Below are 23,234 nucleotides of genomic sequence, written 5' to 3' on the forward strand. Positions count from 1 at the left end.
TAGGAAGCTCATGCCTGTAATTCTAGCTACTCATAAAGCTAAGATATGAAGAGTGTGGTTTGAAGCCAGCCCAGGCAGGAAAGTTCATGAAACTCTTATCACCAATGAACTACTACTCAAAAAAAAAAAAAAAACCAGCCACAAATGAAGCTATGACTTGAATGGTAGAGCACTAGCTTGAGCAAAAGAAACTTAGGGATAGGGCTCTAGGCTCTGAGTTCAAGCCCCAGAACAGGCATGCACGCCCCCCCCCACACACAATGACCACACAAATTACACTAAAGATGAGTGATTTACATATCTATATCCTACTCCTAAATCTTTCTGGTGATCAACAAACCTTATCCTGTAGAAACTGTGAAAGTGGAAGCTAGAAAATGATTGACTAATTTAAACATTCTCTTTGAGAATAGGTTGAATAAGGGATGCTTTGTTTTTACTGGGCCCATAGAGAATCTGTATTAAGCCTCCATTACAAAACTTTTGTACTATACCTCAACTGCCGTTCAATTTTTTTTTTTTAACTAAAGGATGGGCTTTCTTGTAGCTAAAAACTTTGATGTGTGTCTTTGGCACTCCAGTTCCTAGTTATAGTTTCTGACACATAATAATGTACTTAGGAGATGATAGTAAACGATTCACAGTCGTGGGGTTCTATACTTCCTATTCTGTATTTAGCACTGCTTAGAAAAATGCATAGACTTATGCTTTCAATATGTAGTTGGTCATCTATATCCTTGGAGTCTACATACCTGGGTTTAACCTACTCTGGAAGAAAAAATATTTAGAAAGAAATTGTTTCTGTCCTGAAAATACAGATCTTTTTTTGCCACTCTTGGGGCTTGAACTCAGGGCCTGAGCACTGTCCTTGAGCTTTCTCAAGGCTAGTGTTCTACTACTTGAGCCACAGCACTACTTGTGGCTTTTTCTATATATGTGATTCCAAGGAATCAAACCCGGGTCTTCATGCATGCCAAGCAAGCACTCTACCATTAAGCCAAACTCCTGGCCCCCAGATATAGATATTTTATTCTTACTATTTCCTAACCAATATAGCCTTATCAGTCTTTTCATATAATACCCATTGTGTATTAGGGTATTGCTGTTAATCAAGATATGACTTAAAGCTTATGTTGAAACACTATTTTTTTTAATGGAAAGGAACTGAATCTCCATGATTTTTCCATAGATAAATTTGGAACATCAATACCACACAGTTGTTGAGCATTGAAATTTGATGAAAGATTATGCTCTGATCCTGTTCTAAGGAAAATACAGAGGAATAATTACATACATTAAATATTGTGGCATGATGATTTTTGTTATTAATGGCACACAAGTTAACTCTGAAAAAATTCAAGTCTCACCCTTATTTGATGACTGTTCAATTCTCTTACTAGACTGAAAGCTTTAGGAAGTCAAGATGAACATCAGATATTATTCACCATCTCGTTCCTCACAGGGAAGGGTATTTGGCATAGAGTGGGTAATTAGGCACACACTTTCCTCAATATTCTTCTCTTCTAATATATCTGGATTGTTCTTAGCCTCAGGACTCAACCCAAAAGTCTTCACTAGTTTCATGCTCCCCCAAGTACTCTCTACCTTCTTTTCTTTTCTTTATCATTTTTTCTCTTTTTGTGCCACTTTGGAGCTTAAACTCAGGATCCAAACACTGTCTCCGAGCTTTTCTGCTCAAGGCTAGCACTCTACAATCTGAGCCACAGCTCTACTTGCTATAAAGAGTTTGAAACTCTTACAGACTTTCAATCCCAGGCTGGATACAGATCAATCCTCACATCTCAGCCTCCTAAGTGACTTAGTGTGACAGGTGTGAGCCAGTAGTGTCTGAAAGGACATACTTTCAATGCACTGAGAGTAGCTATGGAAAAGAAACAGTACCAGTAGGGAAAAGAAACAAGCAAAAAAGCAGAAGGAAAGTCTGAAGAGTTACTCTACACAATGGAAAGACATATTTCTACAGAGTTTAGTAGTTTCCTTCAATGAAAGAAGCAAACGAACAATGATTAAACCAAACAGATGTGTAAGGCCATTAGAACAGAACAAGACCAAATTCAACTTTATCAAGACAGCATAAACACATCCATATAGAAATTGACAGACCAAGTTTGATTACTATTCATCTTTTTTCATATATTTTTATTGTAATTAATTGAAGGGTTACATTATATTCACCAGATAGAAGGTGCATTACTTCACATACATTGATAACCTTTCTCATGTCTTGGTTTCCATTTCTCTCCCCCAACCCCCACCCCTCATCTTGTTTTCCTCCCTTCCCTATCCGACTTCAAATAACCAAACACACATATATACAATATAACAGATAACCAGGTGAAATACTGTAACAATATGAAATAACCAAGGGACAGCAAAAGAGATGAGAGATAACATAGTACATTAAGGACAACAATCACTCTTTATATGGCTTTTGTTTCTATATCCTGGAGGTCCTTTCATTTAGCATCATTCTATATGGCCTTATGTATCTAGGTTTTGTTCTATTGTAAATCTCTGCTAGGAGAGCCCAAGGTTTCTACTGATTATGACAAATGAGGGAGACTATTGGGCCCATGTTCCTTTGGGTCTGGCTTGCTTCACTTAATAGGATTTTTTTCTAAGTCTTTCCATTTCCTTACAAATGGGACAATGTCGTTCTTTCGGAAAGCAGCATAAACTTCCACTGTGTATAAATACCATATTTTGTTGATCCACTCATCAACTGAGGGGCATCTGGGTTGGTTCCATATCTTTGCTATGATAGTGCTGCAATGGACATCATTGTGCTAGTGGCTTTAGTATGTCCTTGTTTCTGGACCATTGGGTAAATGCCAAGTAGTGGAATTGCTGGGTCATAGGGGAGCTCTTTGTTTAGTCTTTTGAGGAACTGTCATATTGCTTTCCATAGTGGTTGAACAAGTTTTCACTCCCACCAACAGTGTAGTAGTGATCCTTCCTGGCCACATCCCCTCAAGCATCTGTTGTTAATAGATTTCTTGATCCTGGCCATTCTAACTGGAGTGAGGTGGAATCTTAGAGTTGTTTTGATTTGCATTTCTTTTATGGCCAGAGATGTCAAGCATTTTTTCATGTGTCTATAGGCCATTATTTTTTCTTCTTCAGAGAAGACTCTCTTTAAGTCTTTGACCCATCTTTTAATGGGATTGTTGTTTCTTTGGAGATTAGTTTTGGAGTGATTCAATTTTTTGAGCTGTTGATATATTTTAGATATGAGGCCTTTGTTCGTTGTATGGTTAGTGAAGACCTTCTCCCACTCTAAGGGGCCAGGAGTTTGGCTTAGTGGTAGTGGGCTTACTCGCATGCTTGAAAACCCGGGTTTGATTCCTCGGTACTACATACATAGAAAAAAATCCAGAAGTCGTTCTGAGGCTCAAGTGATTGAGCTCTAGCCTTGAGAAGGTCCAGGGACAGTGCTCAGGCCCTGAGTTCAAGCCCAGGACTGGCAAAAAAAAAGGGGGGGCATGATTCCTGTTCTTCTATTTGCTATTAGAATGGGCCAATCAGCCACCTTGTCTGGACCTCATAGTTGCAAAATGGGAGCAATAAAATCTCCCCTTTGGAATTGTTTCAAAATGAAAACAAACAAAAAAAACAAGGAACTCTGAACCTGGCACACATGGCTCATGCTTGTAATTCTAGCTAATCGGGAAGTTTAGTTCTGAGGATTAGGATTCAAAGCTAGAACAAGCACACAAATCAGAAAGACTTTTATTTACAATAAGAGATAGAGGTATAACTGAAGTAGTAAAACACCGCCCTTCATAGAGAAAGCCAAGTGAGAGTGCAAGGCCCTGAATTCAACACACACACACTTACCGTCATTACCACCACCAATTATCAAGAAAATCTCTGTGAAGAGCTGTGCTGGTAGACACTTGGTGTTAGTTCTTCTTATGACATCCCATCAATTGCAGCATCTGGCTGGAGCTGTGGCAAGGAGCACACTTAATAATGTTAGAAAAAGGAAACTTCCTTTCATTCAAGCAGCCTTAGAGGATATCTCTATTTTAGAGTGGAGATGGATGAACAACCTATTGATTATACTATGAAATTGTCTGTGAGAGCGTGCTAATTCATAAACCAATGACTGGCAAAAAAAGATAAAATAGAAAGGAATGATAATATTGTGATAACAATACTTGTACTTTGACAAAGAATAGTTAGGGCCTGGGCAATACAATTGAAAATAGATTTTTTTATGGATTGGGAGTTAATATATTTTGCAGGTGTTTTACATTAACAAAAACAACTAAGCCTTCTGCTTATGCATTGTTCCCAAAGAAGATATTTGAAAATGTCCCCATTTTTGCAAATGGCTTATTAAAAGGTAGATAATACATGATTTGTAGAAGAATTTGATTCACATTTTTAGTTGTTGGATTGGATTTATTATTGAAAGCTAAATACAGTAGTAATCATCTAGGATTCTCTGGGCTGAGAATTAAGGGGAAAGGCCTGTCAGTAAAACATTTATTTGTCAATGTATTTGAAACTTTCTTCATATACATAATTTCTAATTATAATCTATCACCTGGACAGTTTCATAATACTGTTGATTTGTCAATTTGTCCTTTAGTGAAAAGCAATGAATCAAGTGTACTTAGATTTATGCAGTAGAAATTAACAAATGAATTGATTTATGTACATAACATTTCAGATATCCATAAAGGAAAGCCTATGGGAACTTGCAAATACATGTGATGATTTCACATTTACGTAGGTCTTATGCTTGAAGGCAAAATTTTATGTATTATGCTTAGTTTTTGTTATTGCTTCCATATAGCTTTTTGATGCATTAAAAGTCAATTTTCAAAGCCATAGATATACCAATTTTCATGAGTAAAATTTTTATGCAGTATTATCCCGAGGTAGTAGAAAATTATTGTCTGATAATACTTACTTTTCCAAAATTCATCGTTACTCAGTTTATACATATGCCTAAGGATATTGGTTGCAATATTCCTAACTATGACACATTCCATTAGAAATATGATATATTGCACAGAAATATGATATGAAACTTCAACCTCATAATAACTACTGATGCCCTTTTTAAACAATGGTCATGTTGATAATTTTATTTTTTAAACATCATATGTAAGAAAGGATATTGGAGCTAGGCATAGTGGTATATGACTGTTATCCCAGATTGCAAAGGTGGAGGCTAGAATCATGAGTTACTGGACCAGCCAGACAAAATAAATCCTATCTCAAAATATCACACAGACAAAAAGAAGAGGGACATTGAATGAAAAGATTTGTAATTTTTTATTTGTGAACTTTGTGTCATCTTTGGGCCATAATTTATATGCAAGAGGAACTAATCTTTCAAGTGAGTGACTCCTTCTAACACAAAAACTAAAGGCTTCCATTGAAATACACAACAATGAAGAGCTGAAGATAAAATATTGTTTGAATTGTCATGCAGTGTTTGTATGTGTGAGTATGTGTGCATGTGTGCCATCACAGATCTTTTGTGTGTGTGTGTTGGCTCCGCTCAATTCAGGCACACGATAGAGAAGTTTTAGTACTTAACCACAAAGGAGGCCATGGAAACATTAGTGAGATCAATTAATAATCTACTGGTGGCATTTACTTTCAATTCCAGCTACATAGGAGACATAGGTCAAAAACTTGTGTTCTGAGGTAGACCCCAAGCACAAAGCCGATCCAAGACCCTACCCAAAAAGTAACCAGAACAGAAAATGAATGATGGAGTGGGTTCAATGGTATTGTGGCTGTTAACAAATGTGAGGCTTTGAGTTCAAACCTCAGAACTGCCAGTAAAAGAAAATTTTACCACTTAATATGCACAACCACAATATAAGCACAAATGTGACCATTTTTATGTTTTCTTTGATTTATATATCTATATGATCTTTTTATATAATGAATATGTATTTATATAGTTTATATACAAAGGATACAAAGGCTATATATAACTACTGTACAAGTAACTAAATTATATATAACTTTATATATAGTGGATGTGTATTTCTCTTTTTTTTGCCAGTCCTGGGCTTGAATGTAGGGCCTGGGCACTATCCTTAGACAGTTGCTCAAGGGTAGCCCTCTGTCACTTGAGCCATAGAATCACTTGTGGCTCTTTCTGGGTATATGGTACCAGGGAATTGAACTAGGGGTTTGTGCATGCTAGGCAAGCACTCTACCAACCAGGCTACGCTCCCAGCCTGTGGATATATATTTCTATGTAAATAGTCCCTATATAATGACTATATATAATTAAAATTATATATAATATTTAACTAAGATGTAATATGACTATATATACTTATAGACCTATAAATGTAGAATATATGATGCATTCTATATAATATATAATAATAATTTTATAGAGATAGAGTAGATAGATTTTGATATAAACTATATGTAAGTATATACATATAAATGTATGTATTATGTATTTCATGCATAATTTTTATATATAAAAACTATGTGGCTCACATCTGTCACCCTAGATAATCAGGAAGCCGAGATCTGAGGAATACCACTCAAAGCCAACCCAGGCAGGAAAGTATGTGACATTTGTGACACTCTTGGAGAACACATTATGTTGAGATGAGGGACACCACACCACTTTGGTTTCAGATATCATGTAGCAATAGGCAGAAACAAAGATAATTGGTGCAAAGATAATTTCAACATGCCCCTGGTGGAAATGTGAAAGAGTTGTTGATATGATGAACCAAAAATGTCTTTGCATTTCACCTACTCGGGAGCAAACCCATTTGCTAGCAATTGTACAGCACTGGACACACAACCCAATGGCTTCATGAGCCTCAGTTTACTGCCTATAATATGAGAAAAATTGTGTTACTATCTGTATTCAAATGTGGTCTAGTAGGATGTCTTATATCTGTGTGGCACTGAACATTCGAAACAGAAGTTTTTTTTTTTAGATTGACGAGAACATGAAAATGTAGTCAAGGTCCTGCATGGGATTTGTAGGAAGAATTTTTAGCAATACTAATGGGAATAGAATAGAGTCTATTACTGGGGCTACTGACTGAATTTCTTTTTTATATACTTTTTATTGTAATTAATAGAAGGCTTACATTATATTCACCAGATAGAAGGTGCATTACTTCACATACATTGATACCCTTTCTCATGTCTTGGTTCCCATTTCCCTCCCCACACCCCTCCCTTTTATTTTCCTCCCTTCCCTATCCCACTTCAAATAACCAAACACGCATATATATAATATATCAGATAACCAGGTGAAATACTGTAACAATATGAGATAACCAAGGGATAGCAAAAGAGATGAGAGATAACATAGTACATTAAGGACAACAATCACTCTTTATATGGCTTTTGTTTCTATATCCTGGAGGTCCTTTCATTTAGCATCATTCTATATGGCCTTATGTATAGGAGAGCCCAAGGTTTCTACTGATTATGACAAATGAGGGAGACTATTGGGCCCATGTTCCTTTGAGTCTGGCTTACTTCACTTAATAGGATTTTTTTCTAAGTCTTTCCATTTCCTTACAAATGGGGCAATGTCATTCTATCTGACAGCAGCATGGAATTCCATTGTGTGTAAATACCACATTTTGTTGATCCACTCATCAACTGAGGGGCATCTGGGTTGGTTCCATATCTTTGCTATGGTAAATAGTGCTGCAATGAACATCGTTGTGCTAGTGGATTTAGTATGTCCTTGTTTCTGAATGATTGGGTAAATGCCAAGTAGTGGAATTGCTGGGTAATAGGGGAGCTCTATGTTTAGTCTTTTGAGGAGCTGCCATACTGCTTTCCATAGTGGTTGAACAAGTTTTCACTCCCACCAACAGTGTAGTAGTGATCCCTCCTGTCCACATCCCCTCTAGCATCTGTTGTTATTAGATTTCTTGATCCTGGCGGTTCTAACTGGAGTGAGGTGGAATCTTAGAGTTGTTTTGATTTGCATTTCTTTTATGGCCAGACATGTTGAGCATTTCTTCATATGACCATAGGCCATTTCTGATCTTCTCTACCAGAAATCTATTGATTTGTCTGGGAAGGTTTCTGTAATATCTTTGACCATCATTGCCAATTCACTGTAAAAATTAAGAACTTCATTCATTCACTCATTCATTTGTGCCTATAGTTTAGCTTTAATTTAATGCCTGGGCACTGTTCATTAGCTTTTCCAAAAGATCAGGCTAGTGCTATACCACATGAGCCATGCTTCAACTTTCTGGTCCTTTGCTGGTTAACTATAAATAAGTTTCATGGACTTTCTTACTTGGGTTGACTTCAAACCAGGATCCTCAAACCCCAGCCTTCCAAGTACATAGGGTTATAGACATGAGCTACCAGCACCCAGCACTTCATTTATTTCTTAATATATTGATACTATCTTATTTGTGAGTTCATGCTTCATATCTACTGAGCATTTAATAACTATTAAATTGACTGATTTAATCATTATTGAATCTATGGGATTTGATAACTATTTTGACCTTTCTGTGTGAGTGCATACTTGGGGATTTCTTTGAGAACTGTAGATTTCACATTTGCTCAATTAGTATTATATAGAATTTGTAAACCAGGCCAATGTAGCCATATCAAGTTTTGCTGAATGAGCTGTGTAGGTACAAAACTAATGCAACTTTTATCTTAATAAAGATAAAATCTTAATATTAAGATTTTATCCCCAGCATGGAGATTTTTTTCAGGAGTATGGGACTGCTATAACACTCTCCCCATAGGCATGTCACAGCAGAACAAAGTGTGTTTGATTTTTCTTGGCCAATGACTTCTGGACCTACAATAGTTTCAGAAGACTCTTTCTATTCACTGTGGGTATAATTCCGAAGCAACAAAATATATTTTGTTCTTCCCATCACTCTAACCTGCCCCAATAAATTTTACTTTCTTACTCTTTGTTCTCTTCCTTGAGGGTAGATAATTTTTCTCTAGAGCTCAGTGGATGAACACTCTTGACCTAAAAGTCATTGAAGACAGACTTGGAAAAGGAAATAGTTCAAATCCATTGCTCTAAAGGTTTTACTTTTTGTTACATGTTATCATTGGATGGCCCATGGTGTCAGAAGGGGAGGCACTGGTGTTTTCAGACACTGAAGTCTTTACTAAGAAAGATGGAAAAAAAACATTGGGAACAGAGCAAGGAAGAAGCAGCCTATTTTTTCTAACAGCCTGTTTCATCCATTTTTCACTCCTGAAACAGTGATACCCTTTTTACCCACTAACCAACAAGAATGGACACTCCCAAATCCAAATGGATACTAACTGTACAACCAGTATATCTGTACTGGTGAAAGCCAGCTTTATTTTTTTAAATATTTTATTATCTTTCAGTAGTTATACAAAGGAGTCACCATTCATTGAAGCAGTTTATATATATAATGCATCTTTGTGTCTCTTTCAACATTCTCACCTACCTCTCCCCACCCACTCCTTCCCTTCCTTAATTTGTAGGTTACATATTGAATTTTGGAGCACAACAAAGCAGTTTTTCTGTACAATGTACAATATATTTTGATCTGTATCACATTTCTACATCTTCACCTCCCTTCAACGCACCCCTTCAATTATATTTCTTAATCCTGGGCTATGTACAATGAATTCTTGCCCACATTCTCCCTCCTTCCCCCTTCATTCTTCTACCTCTCTTGTTTTGGCCCTACCACATCCTCTTGCAGGTATCCATTTCCTGGTATTTATTTTATTTGGCTTCAACTTAGACTTAAAATATCATACTGTCTTCGCCATAGACTATATTACACTTCAGTTAATTATTTTGAAAACACTTCCTGACCATCCACTGTGGTAGAATGCAAGTTTTTTTTCAAACATTTCAGAAAACAGCATGGAGGCTTCCCCCACCCCTCCCCCCAACAAACACAGAGCTTCCCTATCACCCAGCAATTCCATTGCTGGGCATTTATTCAATACAGCACAAACTAAATAGGCCACACTAAATCAACCAACACAACCATATCTGTGCAGCATTGTTCATCATAACCAAGATATGGAATCAACCCAGGTGCCCCTGGGTGGATGAATGGAGAAAATGTGGTATATATACACAATGGATTCTACTCATACATCAGAAAGAATGATACTGTACTGTTCACAAGGAAATGAAAAAATTTAGGAAAAATATATTAAGTGAAGTCAGTCAGGCCCAGGGAAACACAGGCTGGTGGTTTTCCTCCTTTGTGTTAGCTAGAAAGTACCTATAAATCTACAAGAAACAAAGCTTTTAACATCACTCATCATAAACCCTACTGAAAATAGAAAAGTAAATTGCAGACCATGGAGTTTCCAAGTCTAAACAAATAAAATTTAATTCATTTATTTATTTTTAGTTCTTTTCTATTGTAAAGGTGATATACAAGGGGATTACAGCAACTAACGAGGAAAAAGGAAAAGAAAAACACAAAAACTAAAACCTAAAACCTTTTGTTTCCTTTCCTTGGAGTTGATTTTGATAGGTATCATATGATCACAAGCACATAGCTATTGAGTCCTTGTGATCCTTTCCTAAGAATATCTTCCTTTGGTCTCACAGAAAATGGAGCCTGAATAACACATTGTTGAATGACCAGTGGGTCACTGAAGATATCAGAACAGAAATTCAAACATTTATGGAATTTGACAAAAAAATAGACACACAAAATACGACCTCCTCTGGATACAGCAAACAGTACTCAGAGGAAAATGTAGAGAGAGCTCTAATTTGGAGAAATCTCAAATCAAAAATTTAATGATGCACCTTAAGCTCTTTAAAAAAGGAGAACAAGTCAAACCCAAAACCAGTAGACAGAAACAAGTAATCAAATTTAAATCAGAAATAAATGAATTAGAAATGAAAGAAAAAATAGAAAGCATCAGCAAAACAAAGAGTTGGTTCTTTGAAAGGCTTAACAAATCTGACAAGCTCTTAGCAAACCTGACCAAAAAAAAAAGAGAACACACCCAAATAAATAAAACTAGAGACAAAATGGGAACATCATGAGAGAAACAAACAAGACACAGAACCGCATAAGGAAATACTTTGAAAACCATTATACTAACAAATCAGAGAATCTGCAAGTATTGGAAGAATTTCTAGTGACTGCTGATATAACTAAACTAAACCAAGAAGATTTAAGCCAACTAAATAAACCTATACCAAGTAATGAAATAGAAATGGCAACAAATGACCTTCCATGCAAGATATGCCCAGAACCAGATGGATTCACAGCCAAATTCTAAAATTCAATTTAATTCATGCTAACACAATTATTTGAAACTAAGAAAAATTATAGTTTCTCTCAAACTATTTAACCCTGTTCCTACAAACAGCAAATCATGAGACATCCATCTGGATTGTATCTACAGTTACTTTTTTAACATATTCATTATTTTTTATTTTTAAATTAAAACGATCTTAATGAATTGATTTAAAACAAAAACTGTACATATCACTGGGATATTATGTGATGTTTAAAAACACTTTTCTATACTCAGGTTAATATTTCTTCTTAAGAAGTGGTTTTGTAGATTCAGTCATTTGGTAACTCATGGGAAACTGTCAAAAACAACCTGTTATTGAGTGTTTTCTTTAAACTTCACAATAACTTTAGTTAGCAACTCTTTTAAGCCAGGGCTTTGTCCCACTCTCCCATCGCCACCTCCTGTTTCAATGAGTGTCTTTTAAGATGTGAAACACTCTTTCCTGGTGTACTGGTGAACTGTTTTGCCCTAGTGAGGGGTATTGATTTTCCATTATTCCTAGATGCCACATGATGCATTTCCATCCATTGTAAACACTTACAAGACTGACTTTTATTTTGTCCTTCATCACATCAATCTGCCAGGGCAGGGTATCGGTAAATGAAGCCCCATACGTTTCATCAGGCCTGTTGTTTCCGTCATGACAGATACAGGAATAATGGTTTCAAGGTGTCCAGATGTAATGAAGCTTGCTCTTAAAAACTCACTATCTTTCCAGGGCCTTAAGGCAAGCTCTCTTCAAAGTAATAGACTATATTTACTTTTCACACCTGTTCTGGGCTTGAGTTGTTTTTATTGTGCTTGTTTGCTTGGGTTTTTTTTTGTTTGTTTTTACTTTAGGTTCTGCATGAATACTTATAGCTCAATGATATAGATTTTCTTCAGGAAAATTCATACTGGCTTTTGAAAATAGAAATATTGATGAAGAAAAGATGCTGAACAGCACAACAAAATAGACTCATAAGAAAAATTTGAATTAAGGAGCAACAATATTTTGACAGTTATTTTCTTTTGCAGCTTAGAAATCACAGAAATATCTAAAGGGGTCAAGGTCTTAAAACAGTTTCAAGTAAAGGGTTTACAATTGGTATTGGATTTGTTTTGGTGATGAATGGACTCTGCTATCCATACCTCTACTTAACAAAAATCCTACTTCAACATTGACCAAGATGCATTGTATTCATAAAATGCTTTGTTGAAAGGCAACTCCTTTGTACAATTACTTAATGAAAATAATTTTTTACAAGATCCTGTTTCAACTAGAAAGTCAACGTTTCCCCATCCTCCTCAGAGGATTTTGTTCTGTTAAATAGCCTATGTGCTTGTAGGATAAATTCCATAAGGTTGTAGATATATTTGTTCTTTGGGGGGAGGGGAGATGGCAGTGAATATTAAGAGTATAACAAATGAGGAATGATCTGCTTCCTTTTATGGGAACATCCATCCTTTTTCATCACATTATTTATGACTATCATTTGTACAAGGAATTTTATTTTGACTGGTCTATCCGCACCTAAATACCTAAATCAGATTCATTCTCTCTATCGTTCTTTCCTATTCTCTTCCCAGCCTAGTCTCAATAAGCTTCATTATTCTATTCGCACATGTGTGCACTAAGTATTCAGCATATTCACTCTCCTTTGGCATCTTAATTTACTCTCCCCTACCACTAGCACCCTACATCCCTGGACAAGTCATGTTTGATGTTCTGCCCACTCATTTGTTTGTTTCTTTTTTTTTAGTTTATGCTAACTGTTCAAAGTGGTTTTACTGGGGTACTCCACACATGTATATTGTTTTGTTTTGTTTTGTTTTCATATATTTTTTATTGTAATTAATAGAAGGGTTACATGATATTTGCCAGATAGATGGTGCATTAATTCACATACATTGATACCCTTTCATATGTCTTGGTCCCCATTTCCCTCCCCCCCACCCTCACCCCTCATCTTGTTTTCTCCCCTTCCCTATCCAATTTCAAATAACCAAATACAAATATATCCGATATATCAGGTAACAAAGTGAGATACTGTAACAATATGAGATAACCAAGGGACAGCAAAGGAGATGAGAGATAGCATAGTACCTTCATTCATTATATGGCTTATGTTTCTATATCCTAGAGATCCTTTTATTTGGCATCATACAATATGGCCTTTTGTATCAAGGTTTTGCTCTATTGCAAATCTCTGCTAGGAGAGCCCAAGATTTCTACTGATTATGCCAAATGAAGGAAACTAAAGTTCCTTTGACTCTGGCTTACTTCACTTAATATGATCTTTTCTAAGTCTTTCCATTTCCTAACAAATGGGGCAATGTCATTCTTTCTGACAGCAGCATAGAATTCCATTGTGTACATTACCACATCTTGTTGATCCACTCATCAACTGAAGGACATCTAGGTTGGTTCCATATCTTTGCTATGGTAAATAGTGCTGCAATGAACATTGTTGTGCTGGTGGATTTAGTATGTCTTTGTTTCTGGATGATTGGGTAAATGCCAAGTAGTGGAATTGCTGGGTCATAGGGGAGCTCTATGTTTAGTCTTTTGAGGAACTGCCATACTGCTTTCCATAGTGGTTGAATGAGTTTGCACTCCCACCAACAGTGTAGTAGTGATCCCTCCTGTCCACATCCCCTCCAGCATCTGTTGTTATTAGACTTCTTGATCATGGCCATTCAAACTGGAGTGAGGTGGAATATCAAAGTTATTTTGATTTGCATTTCCTTTGTGGCTAGAGATGTCAAGCATTTCTTCATGTATCTATAGGCCATTTTTGTTTCTTCTTCAGAGAAGACTCTCTTTAAGTCTTTGACCCATCTTTTAATGGGATGGTTGTTACTTTGGAGATTAGTTTTGGATTGATTCAATTTTTTGAGCTGTTGATATATTTTAGATATGAGGCCTTTGTCTGTTGTATGGTTGGTGAAGATCTTCTCCCACTCTGTAGGCTTCCTGATTAGTTTTCTAGCTATGTCCTTTGCCATACAAAAGCTCTGCAGTTTAATGCAGTCCCACTTATCCAGCCTTTCTCTGATTTGTTGTGATTTTTGGTCCTTATTAAGAAATTTTCGCCCTGTGCCAAGGAGGTCTAGTGTACCTTCTATTCCTTCTTGTAAAGTTTCGACTGTGTCAGCTTTTACCTTGAGGTCTTTGATCCATTTGGAGTTAATTCTAGTAGAGGGTGACAAAGAAGGATCCAACTTTAGTTTTCTGCAGGTGCTTAACCAGTTCTGCCAGCACCACTTGTTGAAGAGGCTGTCTTTCTTCCATTCTATTTTTTTGGCTCCCTTGTCAAAGATTAGGTGGCCATAGGTCTGTGCTTTAATATCTGGGTCTTCAGTTGTTTTAAAATCAGATTCACCCCTTGTTACTCTCACTTTCCCTATCCTTCTATCCCCTATTGGCTTGAAACAGCTTTCAGTGAGTTTAGTCTTTCTTCCTTCACAGGAACCATGTACTTCAGGATTGTTCACCCTCCATCATTATCTTATCCACCCTCATAATCCCCACAACTACAGAGTGAGAACATGTCCTCTCTCTGTACGTGTGCATGTGTGTGTGCGATCCTGTTTGTGTTTACCTTTATGTTTTCTGTATACATCTTGTCTACCACCTTGCTCAACTCTCTCTTGCCGTGCTCTGTGGAATATATTCCCTCCATTCTCTCATTCTCAATTCCTGTTTTCTAACATGTCTCAGGAGCTTGCTTCATTGACTTTACATGGTGACTAAAAAGGTCTCATGCCACTCCCCAACATGTGTGTGTGTGTGTGTGTGTGTTTGTGTGTGCACATCCATACACACTTACACTAGTCTTTGGCTTGAACTTAGGGCGTAGGGGCTGTCCCTGAGCTTCTTTTCTTGAGGCAGGTAATCTACCGCTTCAGCCAGAGCTCTACTTTGGACTTACAGTCTCACAAACTTTCTGCCCCTGCTGGCTTTGAACCACAGTCCTCAGATTGCAGCCTCCTGAATAGTAGGATTACAAGTGTGAGCTCCCAGCACCTGACTCCAGGACATATGTTTTTTCATATATTTTTATTGTAATTAATAGAAGGGTTACATTATATTCACCAGATAGAAGGTGCATTACTTCACAAACATTGATACCCTTTCTCATATCTTGGTCCCCATTTCCTTCCTTCCACCCGCACCCCTCATCTTGTTTTCCCCCCTTCCCTAGCACCAGCACATATTTTAACAAACTCCCCAAATATTGTTTCATTTCACAATATTTATGTTCAACCTGAATTCTCACTAATTATCCACTTTCTGTTTTTCTTTGTAGTTTCTGAAATTTTTTCAATTATTTGCTATATTTTGCTATGATTTTTTTATTTTTAATGTTAATTGTACAAAGAATTTGTCATTCTACAGAGCAGTTTATGAATAGAGTATTTCTTGACCCATCTCATCCCTTTCAACATCTTCACCCACTCCCATGCTATTCCTTTTCTCATTTAAAAAAATTTATAGGATATGTATTGAATTCTTTTGCCATTTAACAAAGCAGTTTATGTAGACAATGCATCTTGATCTGCAAACTACTCTCTATCCCAATAATTTCACCCCTGGGTATTGATCCAATAGGGCATAAACAGGGCTACAGCAAAGCCACCACCACACCCACAACCAGGTTCACTGCAGTACTATTTACTCAACTCAGATGCTTTTCAATGGACAAATGGATCGAGAAAATGTATGTATCTATATCTATATATTTGTGTTTATATCTATCTATATAAAGGAATTCTACTCACCCAGCAGAAATAATGATATTGTACCATTTATAAGAAAATGGGTGAAGCACGGTGGCTCACCTCTGTAATCCTAGCTACTTAGGAGTCGGAGATCTGAGAATCAAGGTTCAAAGCCAGCCCAGGCACAAAAGGACCTGAGACTCTTATCTCCAATTAACCTCTAGAAAATGGGAAGTGGGGCTTGGCTCAAGGATAGGGAGGTAGCCTGGAGCTAAAGAGATCGGGGACAGTACCCAGGCCCAGTTCAAGCCCTGTGACTCACAAAAAGAAAAGAAAAGAAAGACTTAGACAAAATATATTAAGTGAATTAATTCAGACTCAGAGAAACAAAGGTTGAATAGTTTCCCTCATTTATAGTAGCTAGATTGTGCCTATAAATATATAAGAAAACACACTGCATTGTAACCAAGGGGTTATAAATGAATTGACCGAAGTCTAATAGATTCTATAGAGTGCTCAACTAGCACAATTCTTTACAAAGACAAAGTCAAATCCTAAAAATGTAAGTACCAGGAAATGGGTGCTTGCAAGAGCAACACTGGGGCCTAGAGGAGAGAGGTAAAAGAATGAAGGGGGATGGAGGGAGATTACAGTCAATAATTTATTGTATATACATGAAAGTAAGAAAAATAAGAGGAGTGGGTTGAGGGGGATGAATGAATAACATGGAAAAATCCTTAATGTGATCCTGGTGTACTTTGTTAATAAAGAGAAAAATAACGTAAGTTTTTATAATAATTCTTCATAGTAGTGACTAACCTCTAATTGCCTAAACATTAGTTGTGTTTGTTTCTGTTCATTAAATACATCTTGTATTCTATTTGCATGAAAATTTTAGCAGGAGTGTTGTATAGCTTTAACTTGCAGAGTGCTTTACTCACCAGTGCAATGAATATTTGAGTTCTTATCTATATGCTGAATCTTTTTTCAGGTATGAGGGATACAATGGTGAACTAAAAAGGAAAAGTAAATCCTCTAAGCTTCCTGGAGTTTATATTCCAGCAGGAATGAGGGGTGGAAGGAGAGGCAACAAATAAATAAAGCAAAACCTGCTGTAGGTCAAGGTTTGCAAGGATTAATTCAGCCAAGTGATGCTATGGCAACTTTGCCAATTAGGAGAAGCACAATGTTGTGGAAAGAAGGAAGGCCTCTAGTTTTTTAATAAGAAACAAAAATATCACCCAAATAGTAAATACCATTCTTCAGGCCACCACTGTTCACTGTCATTAAAAAAAGAAAGAAAGAAAGAAAGAAATCCTGTTGCTAGGACACCACTAAGCGTGGAGAAGCTAAGGACACTGAGCAGTGGAAATTTGGGATAGAATAACATTCTCAAATGCATGCACCCAAATTCACTTGTGAAATATGAATACATAGCAGTTGACAAAGAAAGATGACTTTTGAAATTGCTTGAGGCTTAAAACTCTGGCACCAATAAAGGTGAGATATGTAAATTATTACATAAAATGTTGATGCTTTATATCCACATTCTGGCTGTCAATTCTACACTAAAAGGTTATCTATTATCTTTTTATTTCCTTTTAAAAGAAACCTAGGGTTAATCATAAACTCAGAAAAATATAATTTTTCCCCTCTGATATGATAGTGATTCATTTTTGCAGGATAGAATCATAAGTGTTTTTTCCTTTTTATCCTCTAATGCTTTTCTAAATAGAAATGAGTTCTCTTCATTTGATTTGGTAAATTGAATGCTAGTTGAGGAGTTCCAAATAGTGTCGGTTTCAAGCTTGACTTCTTCTGAATAGTACACCAAATCCTTTTCCTTGACCCTGAGGCGTGAGTCTCAATGAGAAAGCATCAGAGAGTGAGGATGTGAGGACTCAGAATGTCTTGAGACCAAATAGGAACCATGAGGAATGGGGATTACTACCAGATTTTTATTATTTTGGCCAGTAGATCAAAGTATGTTGAGAAATAAGATTGGATATATATCATGACACTGTTCATTTAGTTTTATATGGGAAATAGTCCCATCTAAATGAAAATTAACTGTCTCATATGAGAAGACATAAAGCTGGAAATCTGTTCATATCATCAACACAGATGAAACTGGAATCCCATAATATCATATGCCTACATAATTCTCACATCAGAAATCTGACAGACCTTTGCTGGATTTCACAGCAGAGAGCAGTAACAAAGCTCTGAATTACTCACTGCTAATAATACTTAGTAAATAACAAAGTGACTGACCATTTTTTTCTAGACAAGCCTATCCAGGTGGAGATAGCAGCTTAGGTAGCTGTGCTCATCTTGTTTTGTCATTCTCTTTAAATAAACATTTTTATCCAGTATGCAAAAGGCAACTTTTACACTTATATAAAAATTTACATTTATGCATCAGGAAAAAAGCCTTGCATCTCGTAATACTTATATTACCGGTAGGAAATTGGCTATTTATTCATAGTCATAAGGCCAAAAAAACCCTCAATGTTTGTATCAATCTATCAAATCCCCCACTCATCAGACTGATGAGAGGCTAGCGATTCCTGGGGCAGTTCCATCATGAAAATAAAAGAGAGTTGGTTGTTCTTGTGAGTCAATTAGTTCTGCAGAAGGAAAAATATACTTCTTTTGTGTGTGGTGGGGTCAGGACCTGGGGCTTAAATTTGGGGCGTGGGTGCCATCTCTGAAAATTGGTAGATATTGCCATGATTACCACTCCATTCCAAGTCCTTTATGTTGGAATTTTATACTGATAAGAATTGGTAAGTCCGGAGCCAGAGCGGGGCCCCTGTGGCTCACACTTTTAATTCTAGCTAGTCAGGAGATCAATATCAAAACTATTTTCAGTTTGAAGCCAGCTATAGAAGAAAAGTCGGTGGGAACCCGTTCTTCAAGAGAATCTGTAAAAAATAGGGCTGGAGTCATGATTAACAGGGTCGTGCACCTGCTAGGCAAGAGCTAGGTCTTGACTTCTAACTCCAGTATCATAAAACCAAAAGAAAAGAATGAGTTTGTTGAGATTTAAGTGCTAAACCTTCAAAATCATAGAGATTGGAGAAAAGAAGTTAGGAGATTAAGAGTTGGAGTGGAGCCATGCATGGAGGCTCATGCCTGTAATCCTGGCTACTCAGGAGGCTAAGATCTGAGGATCAAGGTTCAAAGCCAGTCAGGCACTAAAGTCCATGAGACTCTTATCTCCAATTAATTACCAGAAAACTGGAAGTGACACTGTTGCTCAAGGGGTAGGGTGGTAGCTTTGAGCTGAAGAGCTCAGGGACAATGCCCAGGCCCAGAGTTCAAGTCCCACAATCAACCAAAAAAAAAAAAAAAGAGAGAGTTTGAGGGGAAAAGAATGATTGTAAAATGTAAAACATGAAGTACAGGGTCTGAATTTGGGAGATTTCATCTCTTTTGTTTTTTCTGGTGTGTGTGTGTGTGTGTGTGTGTGTGTGTGTGTGTATGTGTGTGTGTGTGTGTTTGTCCCAACCCTGAGGCTTAAATTCAGGGTGCAGATATTGTCTCTGCACTGTTTTGATCAAGGCTAACACTCTACCACTGAAGCCACAGCTCCACTTCAGGTGATTTTTGTTTTTGTTGTTCATTTGTTTCCACTGTTAATTAAGAGTCTTACAAATTTTCCTGCTTTATCTTCTTAAGAATAAAAAGGTGGGAGAAAAACATGGAAAGGAGTATCAACGTTCAAGAAGTAATATACCCACTACCTGATGAATGTAACTGTTACCCCTCTATATAGCATCCTAAAAATAAAATACAATAAGAAGAAGAAAGCACCTATGTTGAAAATGAACTATAAAACTTGTAGGTGGGGATAGACAAGAAAAACTGAGAGGGAAGGGAGAAAGGCAGTGACATTGTTCAAAAAGAAATGTACTCTACCTGACATGAAATGGTAATCTGTTGTACAAAAAACAAAGTCAAGTCATTTTCAAGATAAGGATCAAGATTTACCCTTCCCTCTCTTTCTTTCTCTCTCCATTCCCTTAGCTTCTCTCTGTGTCTTCAAGATGAAATGAGAAGTAATTAGAGACTATATTTTAATGAATGGAATTTGATCCCAATCTATAAGAAATTTCCAGGGATAGCTTTCAAACTAATGCCAGTTTCACACCCAGTACAAAACTTTAGATTTATGGAAGAAAAATTAAACAAAAGCCTTCAAAACAAAATGTCTTCTTAAAAATTAGCTGGTCAGGCTGGGAGTTTGGCCTAGTGATAGAGTGCTTGCCTAGCTTAGTTTGATTCCTCAATACCACCTACATTAAAAAAAGCCAGAAACAACCCAGATGCCCTACTGCAGATGAATGGATATATACACACACACACAATGGAATTCTACATAGCCAACAGATAAGATAAAATAATGGCATTTTCTGGGAAGTGAATGAAACTAGAGCAAATCATCTTGAGTGAGGTAACACAAGATGAAAGGAACAAAAGGCACATAGTATCCTTAACAGTACAAGAGTGATGATTCAATATTTGGGTACCCAAGGTTATGGACATGGTCTTGGAGATATAAACACAGCTACATAGACATAAAAATCTATGATGTGCTATATACTCTATAGACATAATGTTTTATTACATAGATGAATACATATCTAGGACATACAAACCCTCAGCTCAATTTTAATTATGTTCTAAAATCTATGTGCCAGTGATTATATATAGAGATCCCCTTCTTGAATACTTGTTTGTTAAACATGACATTTGAAATATGATGTAAAAATCAATGTTAATAAAATTAAAAAAAGAAAAGAAATGTCTTCAAGCCAGGAGCTTGTGGCTCATACCTGTAATCCCGATTTCTCAGGAGGCTGAGATCTGAGGATCGTGGTTTCAAGCTAGCCAATAAACTACTCAACAAAGCAGAAAATGGTGCTGTTGCTCAAGTGACAGAGCACTGGCCTTGAGCAAAAGAAGCTCAGGTACTATGATGCTAGGCCAGAATTCAGCCCATGACTGGCAAAAGCAAGAAATTCTGACTTATTTAATTGTAACCCCCTCTGTACTTCCGCTTTACAATAAAATTTTTAAACAAAATAGCATGCTTTAGTAAAAAAAAAAAAACCCACAAAAAAACTAGTTCAGGAGCCGGGCGTGTGGTCTAGTGGTAGAATGCTTGCTTAGCATGCACAAATCTCTGGGTTCAATTCCCTGGTACCACATACACAGAAAAAGCCTGAAGTCCTGCTGTGGCTCAAGTGGTAGAGTTCTAGCTTTGAGAAAGCTCAAGGAGAATGCTCAGGCTCTGAGTTCAAGGCCCAGGACTGACCAAAAAGTGAGCTGGTTCTAAATACAGTAGCTAAAATGCATTCAGAGTTTTTATAAAGTAGCCAAAAATGTGCCAGATTTTGAGATGGGGAAGAGAAGGGGAAAACCAAGATGACTGGGAGAGGTGAGGGGAGGGAAAGTGAAAGAAAAGCACGGGAAAGGGTATCAATGTTCAAGAAGTAATGTACCCACTACTTGATGAATGCAACTGTAACGTAACCCCTCTATACATTATCCAGACAATAAAATATTTTAAATATGCCAAATTTACCTCAAATATATTCAGTATTGATAACTTCCTTTCTCTAAAAATTTAAAGATTGCTTCTCCAGCTCTTGACTATAATCCTGGCTAGTCAGAAGGCTGGGAGTTGAAGATGGAAATTTGAAGTCATCTTGGTCAGACAAATAGGAGAGACTATTATTTCTAATTAGACAACAAACAGCCAGAAATAAAGGTGTGGTACAGTGGTAGAGCACCAGCCTTAAGCAAAAAAGCTAAGGGAGAGTGCCTAGGCCCTGAGTTCAAGCCCAAGTATCAGCACACACATACATGCACAACACAGACACACAGACACACACACACACACACACACAGGATTAATTCTCCAAGAAGGAAGAAATAAACATGTATGGATGCAAATCACTCCTGTGTTAGTTTCTTACTACCACATCAAAGAGAAAAAAAACCAAGGATCTAACTGATGACTTAATTTTGAGTTTTGAATGCATGCTGCCACCTACTATCCATAAAATAACCATTAGAGAATGAAACTGATGCAGCTAACATCTGTCTGCATTAAAATGATTTCAAAACAAGGGCTTAGATGAAACATCATCTTTATTTATTTATTGTATACACACAAATACATATATATGTATATGTATATGTATATATATGTATATATATGTATATATATATAGTGGCATTGGGCTGCTTAGGAAGTAAGCAGATCATGAATAAGCTCCTTGTGTTGATTTTCTGTGACAGGACTGGGAATTCCCACATTTCATGGGCGATGTGGATGTGAATCTCCCCGGGTTACACACGCCTCACATGCAGTTCAAGATTCCTTTCTTCCAGAAAATCTTCAAGGAAGAGTACCGCATTCACATAACAGGTCTGTGACGGAACTTCAAATGCCATTTGATAATCTCCTGCCTAGGGTTGCTGTCAAAAGCAAACCATGCCATTGGTGAAGTAAAATTTCATTCTGTCTCTTGCTCACTTTAACAAGACAAGGTGACTCTTGGTTGTTGGGGGAATAAGTGCTATGCATCTGGGATCTAGGCTGATGGTGGCTTTGAAAAATCACAGGATTTATGGGAAAATGGAAGAAGTCAGGCCCAGAGACACAGCAGATATGTGTTTTCTTTTATATGTGGAATCCTGATTTAGCTTCCACATAAAAAAAAAGAAAAAAGCCAAAAGCAGCTGAAGTGGTAGAGGTTCTAAGTTCAAGTACTGGTACCAGTATATGCACAAAATAAAAGACAATGGAGAGGTGAGAGATGATTAGCAAGGGTCCTCTGTTTCTTGCCTAGCGTGTACAAAGCTCTGGGTTCAATTTCCCAGTACCACATACATAGAAAAAGCCTGAAATGGTGCTGTGGCCTGAGTGCTATTCTTGAGAAAGCTCAAGGACAGTGCCAAGGCTCTGAGTTCAAACCCCAGGACTGTCAAAAAAAAAATGAGCTGGCTCTAGATATAGTGATCCAATTGTACTCAGACTGAGTTTATTTGAAAGACAATAGCAAGACTATCCAGAGAAGCCTGGGCTCTGCCCTGGTTGATGGATGGTTTGTCTATGCCCTGCCTCCCATACTTGTTTTATTGCTTGAGTGGGTACCCAGGACATCATGGGAGGCAACATCCCAGCAACAGCGTGAGGCCCTATGAGGACAAGAAGTGTC

At 37.1% G+C, this 23,234-nt stretch overlaps 1 protein-coding gene across 3 annotated transcripts in view; it reads left to right on the forward strand.

Moving 5' to 3' along the window:
- Nucleotides 1-23,234, forward strand: part of Tmem117 (transmembrane protein 117) — a 350,457-nt gene that overhangs the window by 316,353 nt on the left and 10,870 nt on the right. For all 3 annotated transcript variants that reach the window (XM_090355491.1, XM_090355483.1, XM_090355499.1), the window contains exon 7: nucleotides 22,312-22,441. In XM_090355491.1, coding sequence (XP_090211617.1) covers nucleotides 22,312-22,441 — 130 coding nt within the window. The remainder of the gene's footprint in view (nucleotides 1-22,311; nucleotides 22,442-23,234) is intronic.

The sequence above is a fragment of the Megascapheus bottae genome, chromosome 2 (genome assembly GCF_031878675.1).
Source record: "Megascapheus bottae isolate mThoBot1 chromosome 2, mThoBot2.hap1, whole genome shotgun sequence".
In the NCBI taxonomy this organism is placed as follows: Eukaryota; Metazoa; Chordata; class Mammalia; order Rodentia; family Geomyidae; genus Megascapheus; species Megascapheus bottae.